The 27869-nt window shown below is 32.5% G+C and overlaps 2 protein-coding genes across 2 annotated transcripts; both read right to left on the bottom strand.

Annotated features, from left to right (window-relative positions):
• Nucleotides 1-13031: 13031 nt before the first annotated feature.
• LOC131598144 (AP2-like ethylene-responsive transcription factor BBM1) lies at nt 13032-21912 on the bottom strand. The gene is made up of 8 exons (XM_058870774.1): nt 21714-21912; nt 19596-19680; nt 19357-19476; nt 19187-19257; nt 17403-17491; nt 16244-16341; nt 13746-13819; nt 13032-13456 (listed from the first exon to the last, which is right to left on the bottom strand). Exons 1-8 carry the CDS (start codon nt 21910-21912, stop codon nt 13032-13034), a joined length of 1161 nt encoding a protein of 386 aa, XP_058726757.1.
• A 3914-nt stretch (nt 21913-25826) lies between these two features.
• On the bottom strand, nt 25827-27869 carry LOC131600033 (zinc finger A20 and AN1 domain-containing stress-associated protein 8-like). The gene is made up of 2 exons (XM_058872262.1): nt 27703-27869; nt 25827-26534 (listed from the first exon to the last, which is right to left on the bottom strand). The coding sequence occupies exon 2, from the start codon at nt 26518-26520 to the stop codon at nt 26020-26022; it is 501 nt and encodes a 166-aa protein (XP_058728245.1). The 5' UTR covers nt 26521-26534; nt 27703-27869; the 3' UTR covers nt 25827-26019.

Genomic DNA, 27869 nt, shown 5'->3' with positions numbered 1-27869 from the left:
TTTCCATAGTTAGTTTGATTCTGAAATGTGTTGGTATAAAAAGCATATTAGAAGATGGTTTGATAATTACGGAACATTTTACAACTATAGTCGCTGATAGTGCCTCACATATTTAGCAACCAAAATAACCGTTTATTCTTTATATTGCTTTAGATGAGTTATGCGTGATTGGAGGAATACTTGAAACTAATAGAGCTCGAATTTATTGCAGTGTTTTTAATGTGGATTTTTAAGATATTTAGATTTTTTTTTTTGTGGATTTAGAGTGGTTCGTGGTGTTAAAGTTAATCTAGGGTTGGACAGTTTTCGACATTCTAATCTTTAGGAGCTTGTGTGAACCAAAATCTGCTGATTGTGCTGTGTTTTTTTCTCTCTTTGATTATGGACTATGGAGCATGGAAAGGATTTTGATGACTTTCATCTTTAGGTTGAGAGATGAAATTCATGATAGGGGTTTCATACTGAGAGAACCTTCAACCTATGTTATCTTGTTTCATTTACAATCATATTGTTGAAATTATGCTAGCATCTTTAGGTTGAGAGTTCAAGATCATTGTAGGGCTTCGTACTGAGAGAACCTTCAACCTACATTATCCTGTTACATTTACAAATCATATTGTTGAAATTTTGCAAGCTGCTAATCATTCATATGGAATATGGGTTGATCTATCTGAGTTAATTCAATACACACTTTTAAGGTTGGCCCATGTTAAACGTTAATGTCAGTAGTAGTTGTATATGTTAATGGAGTACAAGTCTTGCATTCCTCTTTATTTGGTTTCTGACCTGTAGTTTTTGCTCTACTACTTTGCTGTGTTTTATAGTAGATTCAAAATTCTGGTGCTGGATTTTCTGTTAGGATCAAATTGAATTCAGTACCAGAGTAATTTGTAGATGGCATGAGAAGTGCTTATGTGTGAGGGTAGTATTGAAATTCGTTCAGATGGCAACCATGGTCCTTTGAGTATTTATGTTGTTGTTCTTCAGAACACCGAGTCATTGAGATATACAATAGTTAGAGTGATGTGTGCTTTACATGTGAGGGTAGTATTGAAACTCATTCAGATGGCAATCATGGTCTTCAGGGTATTTATATTGTTGCACTCTGTTATCAAACATCTGCAATTGCAGTGCTATGGCGGATATACATGGTGGCTTTTGGACTCGCTGCAATGGTAAATATTGGCTGATATTGCAGGTTTTTCCGCCATAGTCCGTTATAACGGCCCCACAAAGTGTTTGGTATGGCGGGTTTTTTGCTCTCCGCCATGGACAACACTGGTTGTACTTCAAAACACCGACTCACTGAGAGCTCAATAGTTAGAATGTTGTGTGCTTTGCTTCACATTATTTTAGGATGATTAATTGGGGAGACTAGAGAGTAGAATAATCCATAAAGCCTTTATAGTAATATATGAATTGCGAAGTGAACAAACAAGTCCAGTTAATCTATATTTAAATTTTCAAATATAAGGTAAGTTTGGTACTGGTAATTTGACATTGAATTTGAACCTATTCAACAAGTAGGGCATTGGGAATAGTGTTGTGTTTCAATATGTTTTTGTTGCATTTTAAAGCACTCCCCTTTGGAACTGCTTCTAAATTGCTGTGAAAATAGTTAATCTGGGAAGTATGAGTCCAGCTTTCGTCTGAATATATCATGTTATTTTACTTGTTCAACTTGTCTGATTTGAGCTGGGTCCAGCTTTTTACCATGTTGCTGTATAAGTTTGGTTTGATTTGAACACTTAAGTGTAAAAGAGAGGATATTGTCAAGTAGAGAACCCCTCGAGTTTAGTCTGAGATAGTTTTGTCAAGTAGAGAACTCCATTCCACGGGGATATATTTTCAATCTTCTGGATCTTTTGATAAGATGTGTTTCATTTAGAATGCATTGAGCAATTGTTAATCTTAGCTTTCTTGAGTTTTGTTGGGGCTGGTTTTCATTAAGGTTAGTTTATGTTCCTATAAAGGTGGAGCAACAATGTTAGATATTAATAGAAGTTCACACATAGTATTTTAGCTATTATGATAAACTGTGTTATTGGTTACCTTGTGAGTATACAAGGAGATTTATTCATCTGTAGGTTTTCACTTCTTTGCTGATATTACATGTGTTCCTTATTGGCTTAATGTTAAATATGTCTGGTTTAGTATTCTAGAATTGCTGTAGAAAATAAAATATTGGTCCTTAGTTCAGTTTCTTTGACCGTTTTATCATGTCTTGTCTAGAGGCGTTCGAATTCAAACTGATCTAATTAAAACTGGAAACCTATTCAAAAAAATTGAAAACGCCACAAAATTGAATGTTATCGGGTACGTTGTCTGTTTGTGAAAATAAAAATCTACTCCTTTAGAACCTGCTTTTTAAATTTACATATAACTTTCTTGTTTTATATGCAAAACCCTGAAGTGAATGCAAAACCCCGAAGATGTTACCAAAATACACGAAAATATATTTACCAAAACGTTATTTTAAAATACAGTTCGTCGTTAATATCATGAAAGCATTTGGTGCATTTCATTAATATTACGAAAGTATATGGTGCATTAGCTGGTACAAAAGACATAACCAACCAGTCGAATATATCATAATTTTTAAAATGCAGTTTTCCATTCACCCTCCTCCCGTATCTTAGTTCGATAATAGCTACCTTGCAAATCAGTTTTAGAAAATAAACATGCACCAAAGAGTTTGTTAAGAAAATCATCTAGCATAAAAATGATAGGCTTATATTTGATGGTAATTTGTTAATAACCATACAATCAATGCACATTATTCAACTACTATCTTTTTATGTCTCGATTTCTTATCAAAATTTTAAGGCATTCCTAACAATACATGACTAGCCTCTGTCAGAACCACATCAAAAACCATTACATCCTCATATCTATTAGATATAAAACACACTTCTTGTTCATTCACAAAACTCTTAATACTACATTACTCAATTGAAGTTTGTTCATTCACAAAACTCTCAATACTACATTACTCCATTGAAGTTTGTAAGGTTTAGGACGGAGTTTAGTTTCCAATTGAAGTTTAAAAACTAAATATATATGCTAGCCATTAATACAACTTCCTCTGTCGTTAATTAGAGAACATATATTTCGTTGTACTAAATATTTTGTATGAAAGATATTCTCTCCTTGAGTTTTATCCACTTCAGTTTTCCAACAGCTTCCTCATAATGACTAGTTCACTACTAAACATTTATTCTTAATACTCTTCATACCCTCTTCATTATCTCCATATAAAAGAATAGTTCTCTCTGCTGAATATTGAGGAGCAATATGTCCTTTGACTTGGCACTTAAAACATTTAACTACCGAGTTATTTGAAACAACTTGAGAAGGTTTAGTTGAAGCAATGTTAACTTTGTTTCAACCATGTCTTCTTTAGCTAATGATGAAACACCCTCCTTTTTAGCAACATCCTTAAACTTTGAGAGTTGAAAATAGAAGTGTATTTTCTTAGTTGACCCTTCTTTTAAGTTGTTGGTCTACCTTGATAGGAAGGTGTATCAAATCCTCGAACTCCACATTGTGATACAATTTGGCTGTCACTTATGTCACAATTTAAACCATTAACTATCCATGATTGTTTCATTATCTTCCTTAAAGTATTCATTGACACTCTTGATTCCTTGATTGAGACTTTGGAATTTCTTGTCATGGTAACATGATTAGATAAACCTTGTTTTCACGAGTCTATTCATCTCTTTTCAAATTTTAATGAATGGTTAATTGTTGAACGAATGATCTTGAACCGGCTGTGTTGATCTCCGTTACGACTGCGTGAGGTGGACCAGCATGGTTAACACTCCAACATCCAAGTCAGTTTAAGATTCAAGACGAGTGTAGTAAAAACTGGAGATCAGAGAGTGTACATTGCTTTCAGCGTGAACTAACCCATATACCTTGGGTCAGGTGGAATGAATTTGAAATGAATTGGACCTTAGTCATTTGGTCCTTTGGTCGTCCCATAACAGTTGCCTCCATGGCTTTGTCAAGCACTGATAGAGCTGAGGAAGTCTTAAGTGATGTTGGCCTACCTCCAAGACGTTGTAAGATGGGAGCTGGAATTGAAATATTTGGAATCAGTTGAGAAATGAGTGGAGAACAAACACATTAAATTCACTTCCATCATTGAAATGTTTCATCATCTTTTTCTAACACGTGTACTGATGCGGAAATTTAAGGCATGATGTGGCTTATAGTGCACTCGAGTGTACTTGAGTTTGCATGTATTTTCAAAGAGAAATCCAACAGTTGATCTCGTAACTCTTCTTCTTTACTGATCTGCGTAGTCCACCTGTCTTTGCATATAAATGGGAAGAGTTGATAATTTTGGAAAACTTTTTCGTAATCATTGGCATTCAAGTTCGTTCGTGTTCACTTTATTAGCAACACCTCTGTCTTCTTCATTTTGGAATGCATTTACCAGAGAACTATTTTTCCTTGATCAGAGTTTCTGCATTCATAATTTGCTCTTGCTTTATCAACTTCGTACCTGAGTACTCTCCTCAACTCAAACTTTTCTTTCATTATTTTTTATTTTTGAGTCAAGATAAGTGATAATATTGTTAATTTAGTAAGCGATTTAGAGAGCGAAACTTCTTCTATTGCAAAAATGGGGGTATCCCCGATTCTCATATCCCTCATCTTTCTTATGATCGCATTGACCCATTAGTGATATCTTTATCTCATGACTCTGCTTCAAAAATGGCATGTGAGACCCCCTTCGATGAAAGTGCTTCTTCATTTGACTCCTTTTGAATTCCTTTTATCGAATGAAGGTGAAAGGGAGTATCCTATCGAGGTCCCCATGTCCCCCTCCTACTTTGAGTGAGGAGGAAATACAAAATATTCAGCGGATGAGAGAATACGTTATCAATTTTGTTCAACTTTTTGTAAGGACCAATAATCGTGAACCTAGCGATGCGAAGATGAAGGCCTACTAGGATCTTTGGGGTAGGTCAGATGTTGTGCCTAGAGTCACACCAGACGACCATTCTAAGGCTCATCGCCTGACCTAGCGAGGCATGATGCTAGTGCAGTCGAATGATGCGATTAAGTATGGTTGGGTGGATGTCGGGGTGGTGGGCACTCTGTCCATTTTGAGCAATGAGGTGGCAATAGAGGTTGCTAGCATTGTGGTTTGCGACCCTCTAGATTGATTGTTTCTTCCAGTGGGGCCAGAGAAGAGGATATGCAGTTTCTTTGACGTCTGAGCCTATGGTCCTCACTGCAATTACAAAAAACGTTGAAATATGAATTACCAGATTTTTTTAAAATTCGGAAAACATCACGGTTTTCCCATATTTTTGAAATATCCGATTAAACTAAGAAAGATTTTCCACTATCAGTTTTTTCAAAATAATCGGTATAACTGCATGCATTTTTATTAGTTTTTTCAAAATATACAGTGGAATATATGCATTCTTTTCCTGTTTTTTTCTAAATATCTAGTAGAAAATAGGCATTTTTACCGAGAATTTGAAAATATCCAGTAAAAAAGCATGAGAAAGTTGAGTTTTTATCAGACATTTCTAAAAAACCAGTAAAATGCATGTTTGTTTTCTAAAAAAAACAGTATAAACCTAACAAATATGGTAAAATTGTATACTCACTTGTCATAAATTTGGTTCTTGGGTAAAAAATTCGGTATGATTGAGAGCTTTTCAAAAAATCCAAAATGTGACAAATAAATAGTGAAATAGTATTTGGGAGAGGGGTGTCAGGTTTAATTTGGTAAAATATGGGAAAATCATAATATTTTGGAGAAGGGTGTCAGGTTTAATTTGGAGGGTGGCAGAAATAATTCTCCTAAATCTCGTTAGAACTGAAATTATTTTATTATGTGGACTTATGAAGTCATCCTCAGTGACACGTTTAATGAAATTTCTACCCAAGAAAAAGTCAAACTTCCATACTCTCTCTCTCTCTCCATACAAACCTGAATTTTCAAATTCAAAATTCACGTTTCTCTCTAGCTTGATCTTCCTTTTTAGGGGTGGACAACCGGTCGGATTCAGTTCGAAAAATGAGATCCAACAAAAACCACAGTTGATATATGATCATACATTTCCGATCATTAAGATAAGTGGACTAGTCGGATGACGGGTTGAATGGGTTACAGGTTAGATGGGTGGGTATGTTTGATTGAAGCTGACAAGCGGTGGAAGTTTTTTGTCTTTGGCGTTTCACCCTATAAAAGAAACTATTTATAATAAACACACTCATCAGTGAAAAGTCCACAACAACCAACCCATTGTACCATCAAAGAACATCACACAACGATGTCCATCTTGCATTAAAAAAAGGAGATCATTGAAGGGAAATATAACAGTATCAAAGAGTCCCAATGTGTGAAAAATTTGAATAAAAATGGTTAGTATAATGGTTTGGTAACAAAGGTGCATGAAAGAATTTATTTTCTAAAAAAATAACAAAGGTTCTTTGGTAACAAGGTGAACAGAATTAAAATATTAAAGATTAATATAAAAAATAGAGGTACTTTGTTGATGTGTTATTAAGTGATAGTTTCAAAATTCCATATCATTAATCTTTGTTATACTAGTTTTAAAGGCAAAGTGATGACAGTGACTTAGCAAGTGCATAAAGTTGACTAATATAATATAGTTTATCATTACCTATTTAGATCTATAGTCTAGTTACTAATAGATATCACTGATTTAAATTTTTCCAACCGAGCCTGATTTATTATATCCACTTGAAACAAATATTTTAACTTTGCTTAACCGTTCACCAGAATAAACCGACCTGTTTTACTAAAACAGCATTCGGTTAAGACGGATTTGGACGGGTCTCGAATTTTTGTCCACCCCTATTCCTTTTCCAATCCTGCCACTAGTTGTGTACCAGGTTGTATATATGTAGAGACACATTTGTCTAGATGATGTTGATAGATCCCAACATCCAATAGAATGTTAGAGGGTTTTTGACCTTTCTCTTGGATAGAAAGCATAACAGAAATTCTTTTTATCGGATGACTCACATCATTCTCATTTTGTGAAACCTCCTAGGACCATCCTACAACAAATAGGAAAGTTCCACATATGAAGAGATCATCTCCCTTCTCATCATTCATGCCATCATCATCTTCAACTTCTAAATGTTAAGTTTTTTCATCGTGAAAACTCAATTCCGAGTCCGATGCATAAGTTTTTTCCTTGGTCATTGCTCCTCTCGCCGAACTACTACCACCATAACTAAATATGGATTTAGAATTAGAATATGAATCAAGATACGTTTCCCCAACTAAACTTCACAGAGCTGGTTGTTGATAAAACAAAAAACTCCATAAAATCCATAGTAACTTTAGTGACTTGTGCAACAAGTAATGTCATAAACCTCATTTATTTCATGTGTAATGCATATGCTTGGCTTTAGAAGAATTTGACCACTTATAATTTTTTATTTAACAACCTTCCACAATCCTGACAATGATAAATGTCTATTATTCCAAACTTGGATACAAATGTTTTGAAATTTGGTGGAGCTAAGGCTTTGGACAAAAAATTAGCAAGTTCTTCTTATGTAGATATTGGTATCACTTTAAGAATATTCCTTTTGACCTTTTCTGTCACAAAATGTCAATATATCTCTAAGTGTTTTGTCCTCTCATGGAAAACCGGATTTGATGAATTATGGATTGCACTTTGTGAATCATAATACAAGACAAGTTGTTTACTATATGTGGCAATTAAATCTTTCAAAAGATACTAAAACCATTGCAACTCACATGTTGCACTTAACAAAGTTTGATACTCTACCTTTGTGGATGACCTAGAGATGATTTCTTGTTTCTTTGCTCTCTATGATAAAAGTCAATTGCCTAAGAAGAAGAGAAAGTCAGTGAGTGATCTTCTTAAATCATATCATCCACATATCATAGAATTTGTGTCTCAGATCTTCTAGGAACAAGGCCTTTACCAAGTTTTGTTTTAAGTATCGGATTACTCTACGAGCTGCCTTGGAATGAGTGATGGTTGGTGAATTTAGGAGATAACTCAGTTGTTATATGGCTAGGGTAATATTAGGTCTAGTGATGTTGAGGTATAACAACTTTTCGACGAACATTCTATAAGCTGAAACATCTTTAAATGGCTGGCTACTATCTTAATGAAGTTTTGGGTAAGGATCAAAGGGAGTGCTAGTTCGTTTTAATCCAAGAAGCCCAAATGATTCAAGAAGATCCAAGCAGTATTTCCTTTGAAAAATACATATGCCTTCTTGAGAGTGTGTTACTTCTAAGCCTAGAAAGTACTTGAGGGTGCCAAGGTCCTTGATCTTGAAATTGTTGTCTAAGATGCCTTGGTTTCTTGTGAATTCCTCAAGATAAGTTCCTGCTACAATGATACCATTAACATATACTAAGAGAGAACTGGAATTATCTCTTTGTTTGATAGTTAACAAGGAGTAGTCAAATGTGGATTGATGATATCCCTCTTGGATCAAAAGCTGAGTCAATCTTTCATACCATTTCCTGCTTACTTACATTAAATCATACAAGCTCTTTTGCAACTTACAAACCTGGTTGGATTTGGATGAGACTCCATAAGTTATGAACATGTACATAACTTGTTATAGATCTCCATGCAAAAAGGCACTGTTGACATCCATTTGATGGATGCGCCAGTTCTTCATAAATGCAAGAGCAGTGAGAATTTCGACTTCAGTCAATTTTTTCACAGGTGAGAAAATATAAAAAAAATCTAGACCTTCTATTTGGTTGTAACCCTTGGTCACAAATCTAGCATTGTGTATCTCAATTGAATCATCAGCTCTATGTTTCACCTTATATTCCCACGTGCTACCAATAGGTTTCACATCTGATGGTTTTTCAACCAACTGCTAAGTATTATTTGCAACTAATGCATCTAACTCAATTTTTATTGCCCTCAACCAATAATCATGTAGACATGCTTCCTTATAGGTCATAGGCTCAGTAAAATTAGTGACAAGCATGGAAAAAGCCTTTTGAGAAAGAGACAAATGATCAAAAGTGAAAAAATGCAATAGGATAAACGTAACATGAAGTTGATGATTCTTTGTGACTTGAAAAAGAATTGCATGCTTAGTCATTATAATAGGATGAAACATGTATTTTATTAACAATTTTGAGGTATGTCTCTTGTGTATTGTTAAAGGCATTTGAAATTTCAACAAATGAGGTATCCTTTGGCGTGTTATCAAAATTGTTTGAAATTTCAACAAATGAGGTATCCTTTGGCGTGTTATCAAAATTGTTTGAAATTTCAACAAGTGAGACATCATGTTTAGTATTTTGGGATTGGCTTGGGTTTTAATTTTGGTCTGCCTAGTTATTTGTGGTTAGTTGGTCAATGTTAGGTGAGTGGTTATTTGTGGTTAACTAGTCAATGTTAGGTGAGGCATCATTTTTAAATATTTTGAGGTTGGTTATGAATTTGAATTTGGTTTGTGAGGCCAAGGTTGGTATGATAAGTTCAGGTTGAAGGTGAGAATGAATATTGGTAAGGTAGTATATGTTCATGATGTATTAGATTTATTGAAACAAATATTTCTTTGTTATTGATGTCTAAGAGGATTGTACTCTTCATACCAGTTTTGTAACCAAATAATATGCACTTTCTTACTATAGGGGCAAGCTTGGTTCTATGTGCTTGTAAGGGGGATGCAAAAGCTAAAGAAAAAAATTGAGATCATTAACGTTAGGATATTTTTGGTACATAATGAAATATGGTGATTTTTGTTAATGATAAGGCTAGGTATTTTGTTCATTATAAATGAAGCATGTAAGATAACATACCACCAATAGGATTTTGGTAAGTTTGATGGGAAAACGAGAGCTCTGGAAATGTTTAGAATTTATTGATGTTTACCTTCAACATGCCCATTTTTTAGGGGGGATTCTACACAATTGGTTTGATGTACAATGCCTTATGAGGCATGCATAAAAAGAAGGGATTTTGAACTCTGCTTCATTATCAGTTTTGACAGTCTTGATTTTATGAAAGTTAGAAAATATGCATGACCATGTATATATGAGACATCAATTGGCCCCCAAATATTAAAGTACATAAGATTAAAATAGTGTATACATTTATTTGAACCACTGGAAAATGTATTTTTATTTGTTTTGCTAAATGACAAACATCACAAACAACTTTATTATCAACATTGATGAAAGGATATTGGGAATGTAAAGTGTTCATTCTATCTACAGATATGTACGGGGTCTAGTCTAAAATGACAAATGGCATTGTCAAATAAAGTGACAAATTAAAAACAAATGTGAAACCAAGTGTTTGGCAAAACTTTGGCATATCTATTAAATTCAAAGAAAAGGAAAGTACATAAATCAAATTGGTCAAAATAAAATCAGAAGAGAATTTAATGGCTCTAGCATGTCTAGCTATTGCATATTGGTCATTAAGCATCTTAACATGAATATGAGTGATTTTATTATATGAACGAAACCACTGAATCTATCCACACATGTGATCACTTGCTCCCAAATAGATAATACAAGAGCCTATAAAAAGCTTTTATAGGAAATTGAATGAGAGAAACTTGTACCTTGCTTACCATTTGATGAATGACCAACAGCCATGGAAGAGTGGGCCAGACTGGAAAAAGTAAATGGAAGTTGGGTGATGGTATACTGCTGAAGTAGATGCATGAGTTCATAATATTGCTCATGAGCGGTTGAGGGTGAATTTGGCTTCAAATCATTAACTTGTGAGGATACTTTTATATCTCGATGATTGACACTTGTGCAAGTATGATTAGTAAATTTCCTCGGCATATGAGGGGGAAATCCATGTTTGGCATGACAATTTTCAACTGTGTGATTGGTCTTGCCACAATGAGTACACACACGATTACCACCTTTGACCTTTGCCAAAAGAACTAGATCTATAGGGTTTCCCTTTAAATCTTTGTGATTCAGTTTCATTAACAAGAACTTTAAAGTCTTCAAAAGTGGCAAAAATCTCTTGTCAATCATGTTGTAACACCATAGAAAAGATTTTGTTTATAGGAAGAAGAAGATCCATGTGCAAAATTTGAGATTTCACAACAGGAAATTTTTTATTCAAGCCATCCGAAAATCAAATTGTATACAAGATAATGTGATGCTCTCTAAAATTACTCATAGCTTCACATGCACACTTGATTCGACAAATACATGTAGGAGTTGGACTTTATATCTCAAGTTCTTCCCATAAAATCTTTAAATCCATATAAGATCCAGTCATTAACCTAGAATCTTGTTGCATTCCATCGATTTCTTGCATTAATTCAGAATCTTGAGAGAAGTGCTACTTGAGATCGGTCCAAACATCAACTGCATTTTCCAAGAACATGATGAATTGACTGATCGATTCAAATACATAGTTGAGAGTCCATGAATGCACAAGCATATTGCAACAGTTCCATGCACAATATAGAGGATCAAAAATATCAATGACTGAAGCAATGTTCCATTGAAAAATTCAAGTTTCAGGTTACCTCCATGTGCTTGACGTAATGAAGGATCCCGAGAGTGATAATTCAAGCCAATAGGCGTAACAGAAACACTAACTAAGGATGGTCCATAACTTGGATGAACAAAAAATGAGCTCAGTTGATCCAACTGATAATTTTTAGTTTCAGAAGAACCAGCAATGGTTAGATTACACGAAGCCATGAAATGTTGAAACAAAGCACTCTCAGATCTAAAGAATCATGATACCTTGTTGATAAAACAAAAACTCCATGAAATGAGCTCGAAACTTGGAGAAGGAAAAGAGAAGCAATGTATTATTTGTGCAACTCAATCATTGCAATCTGATTACAGGTATATATATATATATATATATATATATATATATATATATATATGTATATATATCTTTATCATGATGCTATACTATATCTAACATACACATGCATATAGAGGATTAATCATAACAAAATTTTAAAATTCAATGACTTATGCAGCAAGTAATGTCATGAACCTGAGCTATTTCATGTGCAATGCATAAGCTTAGCTTTATAAAAATTCAACGACTTATTATATGTCATTTAACAGTGATCTTGGAGTTTCTTAATATTTCTCACTTCATAAAACTTTACAATCCCGAATCTTCACCCAAGCTTATTCCTTTTTATAGAAATGAACACGTCATGCACGAATCCAAGCTTAGCAAAATGGAAGCGAAGCATGGAAAGAAAAATGTGACAGGGAATATTGGTAAATTAAAAAAGAGACCAACTCTCTATCCAAAGCCACGGAAACAAAACCATATCGGACAAATCAGAAAATTAAGAAGAAGCATATGCGGTAATGTTAGAATACTAAAGAAAACAATGGTTAATGATTCAAGCTAATACTCTCGAATAGAAAGGAAAGCAGAGATGATGGTTGCAGAATATGTTAATACACTCAATATACCACCTAAGGCAAACAACTTGGTAAACCAACCTATTTAACAATTATTTATACCAGTATGAAAAACATGAGTATGGTAGTAGAATATGCTATTTTTAACTATTTCAGATATTAAAAACAGTTCTCCAAATAAAACAAGGGATGCATGTTGGTGTTTAAATGATATGATGACTGATTTGTATATGCATGTTTCTGAACATGAGTGATAGATGTCACTATGAAAAATTAATGGTATGCATGTGAAATAAAAAGCATGCCTTTTAGAGAGAAGTTATAATAAATGTTCAAATTCAAATAATAAAAAAATAAATAGGCGCCACATCGTATGGAAATAAATCCACAAATAAACGAACATTTAACGATTCATATCAAATTAAAAATAAATATAGCTATAGCTATAAATACTCTTCCTATATTAGAAGAACGACCTTTATTGTTTTGGTCCATTATCATCATTTTCTTGGAAACCATACATGCCGGTAGAAAATAAAATGTCATCCTCATATCAAAATAATCACTTATGTCAAAATCACTTATTTGAATTCCACACATATCACAGGCATTGTAATATTTTGGATCTTCAAAGTATCTATTCATTATCACTCGCATCTTGGAGTGAATTAACATTACCATTATCTTCTGCTCCTTGGTTTGAAGAGTCTCCCGAATTGATTATTCCATCTTTTCCAACTACATAAAACGAATTATAAATGAAATTATATAGCACAATCGGAGCTGATGGGTCGATGTCATCATGTTGATGCAGCAGTGCTTTATGATTTTGGTATTCGTCATTGTGTTGATAAGCATCATTATCATCCATAACTATGGCTTGTTCCTTCGACATTGAAGAACTTGAAACAAAAGCTTGTTGATTTGAAACTGTATTTTTACTCTCCTTGTTTTCTAAATTATCTTCATTACCATTATCATGACAAAAATTAGTATATGCATCATCTTCAATCAATCTTTTTGCTGCTGCATCATATGCTCTAGCAGCTTTTTCCTCAGTGTCTGATTGATTAATAATATGTTATAATAGACAAATAAAATATAAACCATATGCAAACAAAAAAACATGGTAAACGTTACATCTTGATGTAAGATAGAACTTCACCTAAATTTAGGTTTAAACACATATTAAATCATTAAGTATATGAATCATCTCATATGTTGCTTAACATTCAATTTTTTTATCCAATGTTAAAAATCTACTCATACTTAACACACCAACAATAAACACATTCAAGAGAGATAAAAGAGATAAATAAAATGATCTTTGAAGTAGAATGAATTAACTTACCAAATATTCCCAAGTAATGGCCTGGCCTCCCGTTTCCCATTTCCAATCTTGCTTCCCATTTATCACCATTGACTCTATTTTAAATAATAATAATAATGATAATGCATTACAATAGCAAAAGCAAAATAGTTAGAGGATCTAAAGAGCATAAATAACATTAATTAACATTAGTTATATCCACATATTGAATGAACTGAGTAGCACCTCAAAGAAAGCTAATACCAGATCTTCTTATATTGATTGAATTATTTCAATACTAAGTATGAGGAAGATTATAGTTTATATATACAAACCATATGGTTAGTTACTCTACCTAACTTTTCAAAAATAATGTAGTTATATTACTTTTGGTTATCTCTAATATTTATCCATAAATTCATGGTTGATGAAGTGAAACAACTTTGAGTTTGGTCATAAACTCTTGGAATAGGCTAGTTGGCAAGGGCTTTGTGAGAGCATATGCTATTTGTGTTGGTCTAAGAACATGTTAAATTTGGACTTTGGTTTTTATAAGAGACTCAAGCCGTAATAATTTAGAGGTTGTATGAGTCAAAATTATATACTCTACTTCAGTGTTCGATCATGTCACAAGAGTTTGCTTCTTTGACTTTCAACAAACCAAGTTGGGATCAAAGTAAAAATAAGAACATGATTATGATCTTGTATCATCAAGATCACTGATCCAATCTGAATCAATTTAGGCCCTTAAGGAAATTTTTTGAAAAGGATTAGCTGGTGAAAGCATTAAGCCATGGGTGGATTGATAATGCACATCAATTCCAAGAAAATATTTTGGTATGCCGAGCTTTTTCATTGCAAACTTATCTTAGAGCTTGGTGATTAGACCAGTACTTGGTTTAGAGGATTTTCTAGTGAGCAACATGGGATCAACATAAACTAATGCAGACAATGTTATGTCTTGATACTTATAAACAAAAAGTGAATGATCACATTTGTTGAGGAGAAGCCAACATGAAGTAAGTCTTTATGGAGATTTTCATATCATGCCCTTATAGCATGCTTTAAACCATGGATTTCCTTTTCCAACTAGCACACAAGAGTTGAGTTAGTGTTGACAAATCTAGGTGGCAGCTGTATATAGACCTCTTTTTGGAGTTCTCCATTGAGAAATACATTGTTGATAATGATTTGTTAAACACACGTCTAATATATATATATATATATATATATATATATATATATATATATATATATATATATATATATATATATATATATATTTTGAAATGTATTCATTTTTCATCAAATTTATGTGAAACGTATAATTATAGTGGATTTCATTGAAATTTGTGATAATTAAAGAGAAGATGGTGGAAAAAGACATCAACCAACCTAGAGACACCCATGTAAGACATGACCTTCTTTGAGGTGCTGAAATAAAAAAAAAATTAATGCAGTCATCAAATGTCCAATTTTTAAAATCACTCTTAATAATAAAAAATTATGAAGATATTTTAACTATTATTTGATTCATCCTTTTCATGTCATTTTTTATTAAAATAAAATTATATTAATGAGAGAGAAAAATTAAGAATTCATTGTATTTTACAATGATGGATACTATGAAACAAGTAAATATTGAACTAAAACATATATAATATATATAATATGAGACAAAGAGAATAATTGATATCAACCTTATCATTTTCTTGCTTTTCATTTCTGAAATTTGTTTTGAATAACCACTCACCTGCAATTATTAAATAGTATATATAATTATAACATTTAATTCTTTTAATGACAAAATAATATATTAAAAAATAAGATAGCCACCAAAGTACAAATATAAGGTGTCACATAGCATAATAAGTTTCAACTGAACCACCAAGGATATACATAAAAATACACAAAAAAATCAACAACCAACAAAACAACAAAGCATGCTAGAGGAACCTACAAATAAAAGCCCAAACAACTAAAACCTCAACCTCAAAGGATTCAGGTTAGAGCTCAAATCGTCAAAACCACCAACAACAAATCAAAATCCACAAGAGAGCAATAACACCTCAGACCAACGCCTACCTAAGAATCAAGGCAAACACTCGATTCACTATTGATTTAGAAAAGGATAGGATTCTGAAAGAAGTGACAGAAAGTACATAAGTTCACCTCTAACCTTCATAAAAACCATTTCTAGGCCAAAAAATATACTTTTCTCCTCCACCTCTTTCACAATTTTCGAAACACTGTTAAAGATGACATTATTATGGGTTCTCCTAATAAACCAACCTACAATATTCTAGATCATAGAAAAATCATCCTAGACTTAGCCCTACCACTTAAAGGGAGAAATTTTTTTAAAAAAAAATAAGCATATATGATCACTAGGAAGAGCCACATGTCAACTCAACCATTAGAGACCATATACCACACAATAGAGTTAACTCATAAGTGACAAAAAGATCGGAGACCGACTCAACTGAATCCCCACATAAGTGACAAGAAATCACTAATATCCCAAAAGAATCAACAATCACCTTTCCCCTTGTTTATGAGGAGCCCAGTTAACCTTGGTAATGCGAAGGGTCGAATTCTCAGTCGTAAGAGACAACAAATAAGAGATGGATATATCCAGCTGGACATGATAAGTAGAGAACACAGAGAAAATAACCCTTTTTTGAATGAATCCAATTTCACTTATCCCTATCATGAGAAAGAGTAACGCCTTGGAGTAGAGAGAGAATATTATCAAACACATGTTACTAGCAAAGAAATAAGGGTCTCCTCTATCCTGAGATCCCAAACCAGATCCCCTTTTTCCTCCTGACTAATCTCTCACAAACCCATCAGATTGAATAGAATTAGAAAACCGACCATGGAACTTATTCTTTAAGGAAATGGATTCTTACCAAGGATTCTTCCAAATATGAAATTTGGAGGTTCGACCCAACTTTCTAAAGGATAACATCAACGTACCAATTAGAGGTTCATCCATTTTGAACTCAAGAACGGACACACATTTCCACCAAGTATAATTAGATTGGAAACCTGATGTCCTCCCCCGAACAGGAGAAATAACTAAAGCACGATACTTACCTACAAGAATATGAATCTAAAGACCTGACACACATGTAATCAACCTTCATCTCATTTTATCGAAAAGGACTAGATTAACCAATCAGAGATCCCTAACTCCTAATTAACTCCCCCCTTACTCTTAAGATTACAAACATTATCCCACTTAATTTAGGAAATCTTAGATTCTCCCTTCACCCCCTCTCCATAGAAAATCTTCTTTTTAACCTAACAAAAAAAATTGAATCTTTACAAGAATCTTCATAATAGAAAAGAAGAAGATGAAAATAACATGAATAATTGAGTTAAAAAGAACTACTTGATCATTCAAACTAACATATTTATGCTTTTAAGAATGGAGTCTCCCGGTCAACAAATTGAATAACAGATCCCAAATAATTTCAAACCTAGGATTTGTCCCCATCAGCAAAACAAAGTACTTAAAAGAGAAAATTTAAATCTCACAATAAAAAAAATCACTTACAAAGGTCATAAGATAACTCTTATAAAACTGCTCTATAATATAATATTCTATCTATAATACTTTGCATCATTATCATAAAAAAGGTGTTCATTGCATGTTGATAAATAAATTAAAATCATGAAAATATAAATACATACTGGAAAATTTGTAATAGTAGATTCTCCCCATTTCTCAATAGCAAATAAATCATGAGCTTTGGCAGCTTCAATTTCAGTTTCAAATTCCCCTATCATGCAACATTCCCACAAATTCTCAAACAATCCATAAAAGATTATATTAGAGATAGTTAATTAACATTAATATTTAAAACTAAATAATGTACACAACTAGAAAATGTCAAAATGATATGTACTTACCAATATAAACTGAGATAGTTGAAAATATTCAAATGAAAAAGAGAAGACAAAACAATTAGTATAAGAGTGAAGACCCATTTTGGTCCCTCACAAAAATCACACAACCCAAATTAGTCCCTCACAAAAAAAATGACTCGATTTAATCCCTTACAAAATTTAATCGGACCATATTAGTCATTCTGTTAATATTTTTATCAAATCGGTTTTTTTATATTTTTAAACCGTGACTGGACTGCCACGTTGACTTTCATTTTTTATTTTCATTTTTTAAATATTAAATTAATTTTTAATTATAATTTAATTTTTAAACAATTCTGATTTAATAATATTAAAAAGACAAAATTGTTTTTATAAGGATTCGAACTCAATACTATTAAACAATAGTCTTTACCACTAGGACAATATGCATTCATAAAAAATAATTTTCAAGATTTTTAATAATATTAAATAATTATGAATTTAAAATAAAAATTATAAAATTTATATCAATGGGGTTTCGAACCTCTTTAATTTACTAATTTCAAATAATACACCAATTTAAAAATAAAATTTATTAAATGTAAAACCTCAATATGTTTAATCAATTAGAAATAAAGTAAATTATATGTAATTGAAATTAAATAACACACAAATAAATATTTATTTATTTCAAATTAATTCAAATTAAATAATAATTAATTAGTTTAATAGTAATTCAACTAATTATTAAAATATTTAATAAATTTAAATTAAATAATCAATTAATTTTTAAAATTATTTAGTTAATGCAAACTAAATAGTAATCAATTAATTTAATAGTAATTCAATTAAATATTAATTTATTTATTTTTATTTGATTAATTTTATTTAAGATTTATATTTTATTAGTTTTATTTTTAAATTTTTGTATTATTTAAAATTAGTAAATATTTATTTTTTTGTTTTTGAAATAAGTAAATATTTGTTCTGAATTATTAAGTTAAGTATTCATTATTAATAATATTAACAATATAAATTGACTTGTATAGTTGTAAAGTGACTATTATTTAACTTGAACGGATTTGAATTTGAGACCCAGTTGGTACAAATTTTAACTTTTTTGTTTTGTTTTAAATTCTACATTATTTAATACTTCTAAAAATTATAAGAATTATTTGTCATGAATATACATTGGATTAGTGGTAAGGACTTAAGATATTGATTAAAGGTCATAGGTTCAATTTCATATAATTTTTTTTTTGGCTTTTTTGATATTATTAATTCAGAATTGTTTAAAAATGAAATTATAATTAAAAATTAATTTAGTATTTTAAAAAATGAAAAATAAAAAATAAAAGCCCACGTGGCAGTCCAGTCACGGTTTAAAAGTATGAAGAAACCGATTTGGTAAAAATATTAACATAAAGACTAATATGGTCCGGTTAAATTTTGAAAGGGATTAAATCGAGTCCTTTTTTTTTATGAGGGACTAATTTGGGTTGTGTGATTTTTGTGAGGGACCAAAATGGGTCTTCACTCTTAGTATAAAATGTTAAAGAAAATCAAACAAATAGGAATTAATAATAAATAATAAAAAAAAATTAAACCTGTCTTTCCCCACCCTCCTTTTCTCGTGTTATTTTCCCAAACAAATGCTTCATACCGATTATTATTGGATCTGTATGTCAAAATAAATCATACAATATAAGAAAATTTTAAATTAATTATATATTAACAAAATTTAAATATTGATATCAATAAAATCATAGAATTTTACTTGATAACACCCCTATATTTTGAGCTCTTTAGATCAATATCATTCTTAGGGATCTTATCAACTCTTTTTGCTTTTTTTACTTCATTTCCTTCATTCTCCTTTCTTACTGAACCATTATTCCTGTGATGATAGAATAAAATAAACTAAAGTTTTTAATATTTTATGAATAAAATTAGATAAATTTAATTAGATTTTCCATGATAAAGTAGCTAAGAGCCTCAGCCTATGACATGACAAACCTTGGCTCATTGGGATCAGTTTCATTCCCAAAACTTTCAATAGGACTCTCAAGTAAATGATCCATTTTTCTAAGTAAATATAACTCTGCAAAAAGTTCAACTTTTTATATGAATTTGTTAAAGAAACGAAACTGCCTAAAAGAAAAATATTGATCTAACAATTACAAACCTTTATATGAACAATGGAAAATGTTAATCACAAGATGATATTAGTACACCATTCACCCCAGCTCCACACCAAAAGAAAAACACATTCGAAAATACTACTTTTTTTTTCTTCTCCTTTGTCCTATATATATATATATATATATATATATATATATATATATATATATATATATATATATATATATATATATATATATATCAAATTTCATAGGTCCTTACAATATTTTTTACTAGTATACATAATATAATAAATATACAATTTTGACTAATATTTTTTAAATATAGAATTTTATTAAATGTTATCTATATCTCTTATAAACAGTTACTTAATTCCTTTTATATTGACTAGAATTTTTTTATTAATAATAAATTATATTAATAATAACTTTTTATAGAGATTAATTGGTATGCATGTTTTTACACATGCATCTAATAAAATTACATCATAGTGCTACTCTTATAGGTTTGTTTCTAAAATATAGCCTCAAAAGTTTATATATCATTATTATTATATATTATTATTTGATTGGATGTATGTTTAAAATAATTTTACATTGTTGATGCATGAATATTATTATTTTTTATATTGAATAACTTAGTGAATAAGTTTACAAAATTATTTAAAATAATTATCTAAACTTGAAATGATAGAAATTGTTGAAAATGTATATAAAAGTATAATGACAAATAAAAATATTATTTAGTTGAGAAAGAATTGCAGAGAAAAGTATTATTGTATTGAAAAGATAAAATAGCATTTAGAAACATTTATTGGTTTGAAAAAATTGATTAACTTTTTAAAAGGATAAAGTACTTGTTTGTAAGAAATGTCCTCAATTGTCCGTCTATTCCTCAACAAAGATTATCTTTTTAGTAAAATCAAATTATAAAAATAAATAAATTTATATATTAAATGATAATATAAATTCATATTTATAATTTTATTTATATATTAAAGAAAAATTATTGAATAAAAATAAAAAAGAAAAGATGGAAACATGAAACCCAACTCATTAAAGAGATAGCAAAGTGATAGTTTAATTTGTCCAATTTATCTCTTGAAAAAATTTCAAAAGCATAAATAATAACTAAATCACATCACAGTCATAATTGATAAAATATTAAATATTGAGTAATCTATTTGTACATACATTTCACTTTTTAAATATGTAAGATATTTTGAATCTAAAGAAACATATAGTACGTAAAATATTTGTGGTAATGTTTTTATGGGGGCGACAAGGATTCTTGCATGAGAATTCAGAATTGTGTGATCGTCTTGAGTGGCGGCAAAGATTCCTTCGTGAGGATCCAATATGTATAATTGCCTCGAAAGGGCGAAAAGGATTCCTTCGCGATGATCTAGCACATACGGTTTTCTTATATGGAAGTTTTGATAAGATATCTTTCATTATGCAATTTCCTACAAATAAAGTAACAATGTTCCCAAATCATGTAATAACATGAGGGTCCTCATTGAAAATCCTTCGCCTTACTAGCAACACAGGGGAAAAGAGTGTTCGCCATAAAATAATGGATGTGACAAATTGAACTTTACAAGTGGCAGAGATTATAACTCGCCTAAATAAACCCAAATAGTAAATAAAACTAAGTCAAATATGATTGGATGCATAAACAATTAATAGATTTTAAGAAATATCTTCTCATACTACCTTTCTGATTTTCTAGAATTGAGTTGTGAGGTCTTTATTCTTGGGTGTTCCCTCTCGTGGCTTGGCCCCTAATTTTACACCTATAAAACTCACATCAACGGTCCTAGTCTTCCTCGGCTTTAGGCTCTCTCCATAGCACTTCCTGGGGAGCTTTATATCTCCCTGGATAAACCCAACGCGCCCATCTGGGAGTAGGTACTATAATGTAGAGATAGGATGGCTCCCAACTGGTTGAGAGTGGATTACCCTATAATCATGTTATACGAGGAAGGTGCACCTATAACAAGGTACCTTACCTTAATCTTCTTGGCATTTTCCTCTAATCCAAATGTGGTCTTTAGTGATATATAAGCCTTCACTTGCACTTGTTCGTCTGAAAATTTCACAAATGATCCTTGAAAAGCTTTGAGGTCATTCAAGTACAGGCAAAGCCTCTCAAAAGCATCCCAATAGAGGATGTCTATAAAGCTTACCATCTTAACCTCCGAATTGTCACACCTTATGATCATGACCATGGGATCATCTTTATGTGAGTGAATGCTTGTAGTGTCCTTCTCGAAAAAGGATATCTCATATTCTAAGGGCTTTCCGCTCACCCAAATCATAGTTTGTGGACGAGCCTTCGATGGTTAGGATTTGGCGAGTGTATCTTCTGCGGACATAATTGGTATCTCCACCCCCGATGAATCTACCTACGATGGTATTAAGGGTGTGACGTATGGCGCTGTTGTCGCCCTTCTCATTGACTTTTATCCCTTTTTGGATCCAAGGCTCCCACAAGCATCTCGCCCTTGAGAGTTAGATTCGTCTGGCCTTTGCGTGGAGTCTCCCTTAACATATTTCTTCATGTGACCTTCTTGGAACATTCGCTCTCTCCTTCTAGAATTAATAGCATTATTATGTATGGTACCTCTTTACTTTGTCAAACTTTTCCCATCTGCTAGGTTAGGGCCCATGAAGAGTGTTCAGGTGCGTGAAGCTCTCTACGTGTTTCTGCTTCGCTTGAACGTCGTATTATCTCTAATGGGCGAGATGTAGTGATTCTTCCACGACTATTGTGATCTTTTAGTATTAGAGGTATGTTCTTTTGCATCTCCGACATTCTTTTCAGTATTATTTTCCTCGCCCTTTATATTATATTATGCATGTGTTACCATCTCATTCAAGGAATTCGCGAGCCTCTAAGTGAGGGATTCATTAAAATATCTAGCCCCGAGCCCATTTTGAAATGCCCCTACCAACATTTCCTGATTGGGGTGGACGACCTAGATTTTTACCTCATTAAAACAGATGAAATACTCTCTTAGAGATTCATAGGGGCCTTGATGGATGTTGAAAAGGCTGGTGGCAGCCATCTTTTTGCGCATGTTTGCTGCAAACTAATGGACTAGTTTCTTTACCAAGTCTTGATAATTGGTTATGGAGAGGCGAGGCAACCCCATGTACCACTTTAAGGCTGCATCTCTGAAGGTTCCAAAAAGGAGCTTGAACTTCAAGGAATAAGGAGCCCTAATAATTTCCATCCACGTGTTAATGGAGGTGTCATGCTCATACAAGTTGATGTGCCCATCAAACTTCCAACGAGGGCGACTTAAAATTCTATGGCACTGAAGCTTCCCATATTTTATCATAGAGAGGTTGGGGTCCAGTATTTCAATCTCTTTTGTAGGGTCAACATTCTGCTGGCGATCTTTCAAAGTATAATTCTGGCAGCGCAAGTCATCCATGGCAGTACGCATCCATGCCATGGCGCTCTACTCACCTTCACATTCATCATAGGCTAGAGTTCCTGCCTTTTTTCTATCATGACAGATGAAGGGGTTAATCGTGACGATAACAATCTAGCTAAATCTTGTAATGGTGGCCCAAGTCAATTTTATCGGAGCCTCATAGTGGACGCCGATAGTATTTGCTGAAAGTACAAAATGTGATACTCCTAGTGATTAAAGGTTGCTAGAGGCTTTTAGGGCGTGTTGCAAGGTTTAGATTTGGCTGACGCAAGGAGGTGAGAATCTCTAAATATGTGGTATTTGCATGATGAGATTAGATCCTCACTCAACCTCAGAGTTGAGGTATTTGTAGAAGTCTTTAGGCCTGGATCGCAGATTCTCGGGAATTGGAAAACACTCCCAAGAGCGTGAGAATAGGGTAGTTAGTCCCTTATTATTCAGAACAACATGATATATTCCCATTTGACTCCTTTTGTGCATCATTTTGGACTGAGACACGTCACTTCCGCGTTTCTAATGGAAGGCGACCGATTTAAGAAATGGGTGTCACGTCTAAATGATGGGCGCTCAATCTAATAAAGGCGATCAGGAAGATAGCACCAACATGCATGCTTTTTGCAAATGATATAGTACTACTTAAAGAGTTGAAGAAGGATTTAAATGAGAACTTGAATACTTGAATACAAGCTTTAAAAACACATGGTTTTCTCCTAATTAGAAGTAATACAGAGTATATGGAATCTAAGTTCAACAAAAGAAGAAGTGGTTATAACCTAGAGATGAAAGTTGGAGATCATATCTTCTCTCAAGTCACCCAGTTTAAATATATTGGGTCCCTAATATTAAATGATGAAGAAATAAAAGAGGATGTAAACCATGGAATTCAGGCTGAGTGACTCAAATGGAAGAGGGAGGAGGTTTTATGTGACTCAAAAGTACCACTTAAGCTGAAGGGAAAATTTTATCAGATTGTGGTAATATCTTCGATCTTTACAGGACATAATATTGAACAGTTAAGAATAGGGATGTCAATGGGCAGGGTCTAGGTAGGGTATTGTAGTACCCGTCCCCATATATGCAATTTTAAAAAAATCTTTGTACCCGAGCCCATACCCGCGTGGGCATTAACACTTGTACCCGTATCCTATGGGCATCTAAGTACCCATGCCCGTACTTGTTTACCCGCATTTCTAATAAAATATTTTTGATCAATTATAATTTATCAAGTCATTTTAAGTTTTTAATAACATTTAAAAAACTTCAAAAAAAAGTCATTGTTGAGTTTAGAAATAAACAAAAAAAAATTATTAAATTGCATAAAAGTTTAATAGAGATGTAGTTAATAAAATTAATAAGCATACATGTATATATAATAATAATAATATATAAATATATATTATGCGGGTATGGGGCGGGTGAATACTAAGGTACCCGTACCCGCGCCCGTAACCGCTTATTTTTTTGGTAATTGCCCATGCGCGTATTTCTTTTGTGGATTTTTACCCTGCCCGTTATGGGTGAATTATTAGGGTACCCGTTGGGGATGAGTACAATTTGTTGGGAAAATAACAAACATAGTGGAAAAAAGAGAAATACAACCACAACACAAGAACATAACGTGGAAACTCCAAAACTAGAGAAAAAACTACGATTGTTGTCAATAGACAACTAGGGTGCATTTTGTAACGAAGAATTTGAACCTTATATATAGCCTTGAATTCTATCTTCCATCACTAAACTATGCGATGTGCGACTTAAAAAAACTTTAATCCTATATATAGTATTGGACTCCCTCTTCCTTCATAAAACTAAGCGATGTAGGACTTCTTCAACATGTATATTTTCAATCAACCCCAATACAATTGTCATCCCTAGTTAAGAATCAACATGAGAATAAAATAAGTGTAGCAGAGATGACGATGTTGCGTTGGATGTATGATAAGACTATATAAGATATGATTAGAAATAAAAAATATTAGAGAGAATGTTGGGGTAACAACTATAATAAAAAAGACTGTGAAAAATAGACTTATGTGGTTAAGGTAGATAGAGAGAAGATATGTAGGTTTTATGGTAAGAAAAATATATCAGATAAAGAGAAGTCAATTGATTCGAGAAAGATGGAGATTTAGAAAATCTATAAGAGAAATTATTTAAAAAGATTTCGAGATTAATAATTTGAATAGAAGCACGACTTTAGATAAAACATTATGACGAAAATTTATCCATGTCACCGACTCCGATTAATACCATAAGGATGGGTTGTTGCTGTTGTATGTAGAAAATATTTACATAACATTCAAATTATAATAAGACAATCGAAAGGATGAAGGTACACTTCCCTTGAATTGTACAGAAAAAATATGGAAAATTGTAGAATTAAACTTGGAGTATCAACATTTGATGGAACAAAAAGAGAGCAACATGTTGACTGAATGAAAATTATATATTTTTGAAGAGAAAAATTATATGTTTGCATTTGAACAAATTGCTCTAATTCTATGCTATGCTATTAAGTAGAAAGATATTTCAGAGTCTGTGATTGAGAGAACAATTTCACCTAGTAAAGAGTATTTCTTCAAGATCTATTTTCAGTATTAATCAAAAGTTCCAATCAACATTATCTATAACATAAATGATGTCAAAACACACAAGGGACATACAAACAAAGCAGTAAATATCATTAATAAAATGAGAGAAAAAATAAGCAGATTAACCAACAAACAATCCAAAGAATTCCAACCACAACAAAGCCCCTAATGTAGCTAACAAGTGACTCATCATCACCCATCAACAAGCAATGCAGGTTTTTTTTCTAACTACTAACAAGACACAGATCAGTCTGGTGCAACGCTAGAATTTGTCGAGCTTATCAGCCTTAATTACAGGGTTGGACTTAGCAATAGCATCCCGACCAACAGCTTGGTAGTCATACGGGCAATCATGTTTGTCAGAATATCGGTGCATTGCACAAAATAGGTTTCCACATTTGCAAGTGAAACCAGTTAACCCTACGCGCTTCCGGCAAGTTCCACATCTGCTTGGACCTGTCTTGACTTTGGTCTCGAGAGTCTCACTAGTTGATGAATCTCCTGAAATCTCAGCACTGACCGTCTTGGTCTTGACCTCGACATTTCCAACTTGTAAATCAATAGCACCATCGTTCACAACCTCTTTCGTAGAACCGCCACTCACAAGGCTTTCAACCGATGCTGCCACTAGTTTGTCTTGTTCCTTATTCAACAAGGTGTCTTTGTAACACTTGGAACACATATTCATGGTTTCAGCCCTTCCAAAGAAGCCACAATTGTTAACACACAGTATGGGGCGTCCTGATTCATCATGAGACTCCATTATTTTAGGATCACCTGCAAGCACAGAACACCTCAGCCTCACAAACAATACAAACACAGACGAAAAACATATTTTTTTTACAAAAAAACAGCTACAAGCACATTGAAAACCAACGTAGTCAATCAACTGCAGCACCAACACCTCTTACAAAGAAGTGTTCGGCCTCCAACAAGTGTATCCAGTGTCAATGCTTCATATTGAATAATAACAAATTGCACAAGCCTGTGCCGTGACAAATGTTTTAAAACTGAACCAGACTGTACAACAGGTTGAACCAATATTGTCTCTGGTTACTTGAGCAGTTCAACTGCAGTTTCATCCTTGATCAAGCAGTTCAACTGCAGTTTCATACTCGATCAACCAGATTATACTAGTTTAAACCATGACCTTAAGAATTCCCCAATTCAATGTTGTTTCTCAAAACAATAGTCATGACACCAATATCAGACACCGGACACAACACTAACACAGACACCAAAAACAAAATTGAAGTGATTGAATATAATCAAACATGTAATGCCACACAAACAGACACATATCAAAAAGAATTGAAGTGAATGAATATAATCAAACATGTCATTGCCACACAAACCAACACATATTAAACACTTTCAACCACGCCTTCAACACGAAGTGAGTATTACATAGCTAGCCTGTGCCAATAGATGCAAAATACATACAAGAATTACTACAAGAACAATTCTCAACACAAGGTCATTTAGAGTGTAAACATCAGATCAGATTGTTAATCACGATTGAAAAGGAATCAGCAATATTCATTCTTCTCCTGTGATCACTCTTCAAACATCTTACAACTGTTAGCAAACTAAAATTTTATTTTTCATAAAAAATTTCAAAACTTGAAACAAAGAAGAAACACCTAGAACCCTCTCTAATCAACACCAACATTGAAAACAAAAAATCCAAATTCCAACCAAAACATTAACTAACAATCATCAAATCCATACTCACAAATTCAAACATACATACTAAACCTAACAACCCAAACAAAAAACACATCAAACCCATAAACCACCTAAACAGAAAAGTGAAAAAAAATCAAACTTTTTTCAACCCCATAATCTGAATCGACAAACCCATAAAAGTAAACAAGAAATTAAAATTCAACAACAAAAAAAAAACTCCACTGATTTTTTTCAAGGATCAAAAACGATAACTCACTTAACAAATTTGTGACTTCTGTGGTTGATTTCAGTTTGACCGGTGCTGGTAGAGTGATCAGGTTAATCACAAAAAAAGAGGGATTTTGAGTTTTGAGAAATCTGGAAGATAATGAAACAAAAAAATAATAATTGTGACCTTTTTATAATGGAAGAAAGAACAATTTG

This window comes from Vicia villosa, linkage group LG4 (genome assembly GCF_029867415.1).
Source record: "Vicia villosa cultivar HV-30 ecotype Madison, WI linkage group LG4, Vvil1.0, whole genome shotgun sequence".
NCBI classification, from domain to species: Eukaryota; Viridiplantae; Streptophyta; class Magnoliopsida; order Fabales; family Fabaceae; genus Vicia; species Vicia villosa.
This window is presented reverse-complemented; position numbering and strand designations above follow the sequence as displayed.

What these genes read in the sequence shown, in the direction of transcription:
- LOC131600033 (XM_058872262.1), bottom strand. Translation starts at nt 26,520, where the DNA reads ATGGAGTCTCATGATGAATCAGGACGCCCCATACTGTGTGTTAACAAT.
- LOC131598144 (XM_058870774.1), bottom strand. Translation starts at nt 21,912, where the DNA reads ATGGTAAGCTTTATAGACATCCTCTATTGGGATGCTTTTGAGAGGCTT. An exon ending in AGGAGGGTGGGGAAAGACAG is followed by an intron (nt 17,492 to 19,186) that starts GTTTAATTTTTT and finishes GTTGCATGATAG; the next exon opens with GGGAATTTGAAACTGAAATT. An exon ending in CCTCATAAACAAGGGGAAAG is followed by an intron (nt 13,820 to 16,243) that starts GTGATTGTTGAT and finishes TATTTAAAATAG; the next exon opens with AGTCAATGGTGATAAATGGG.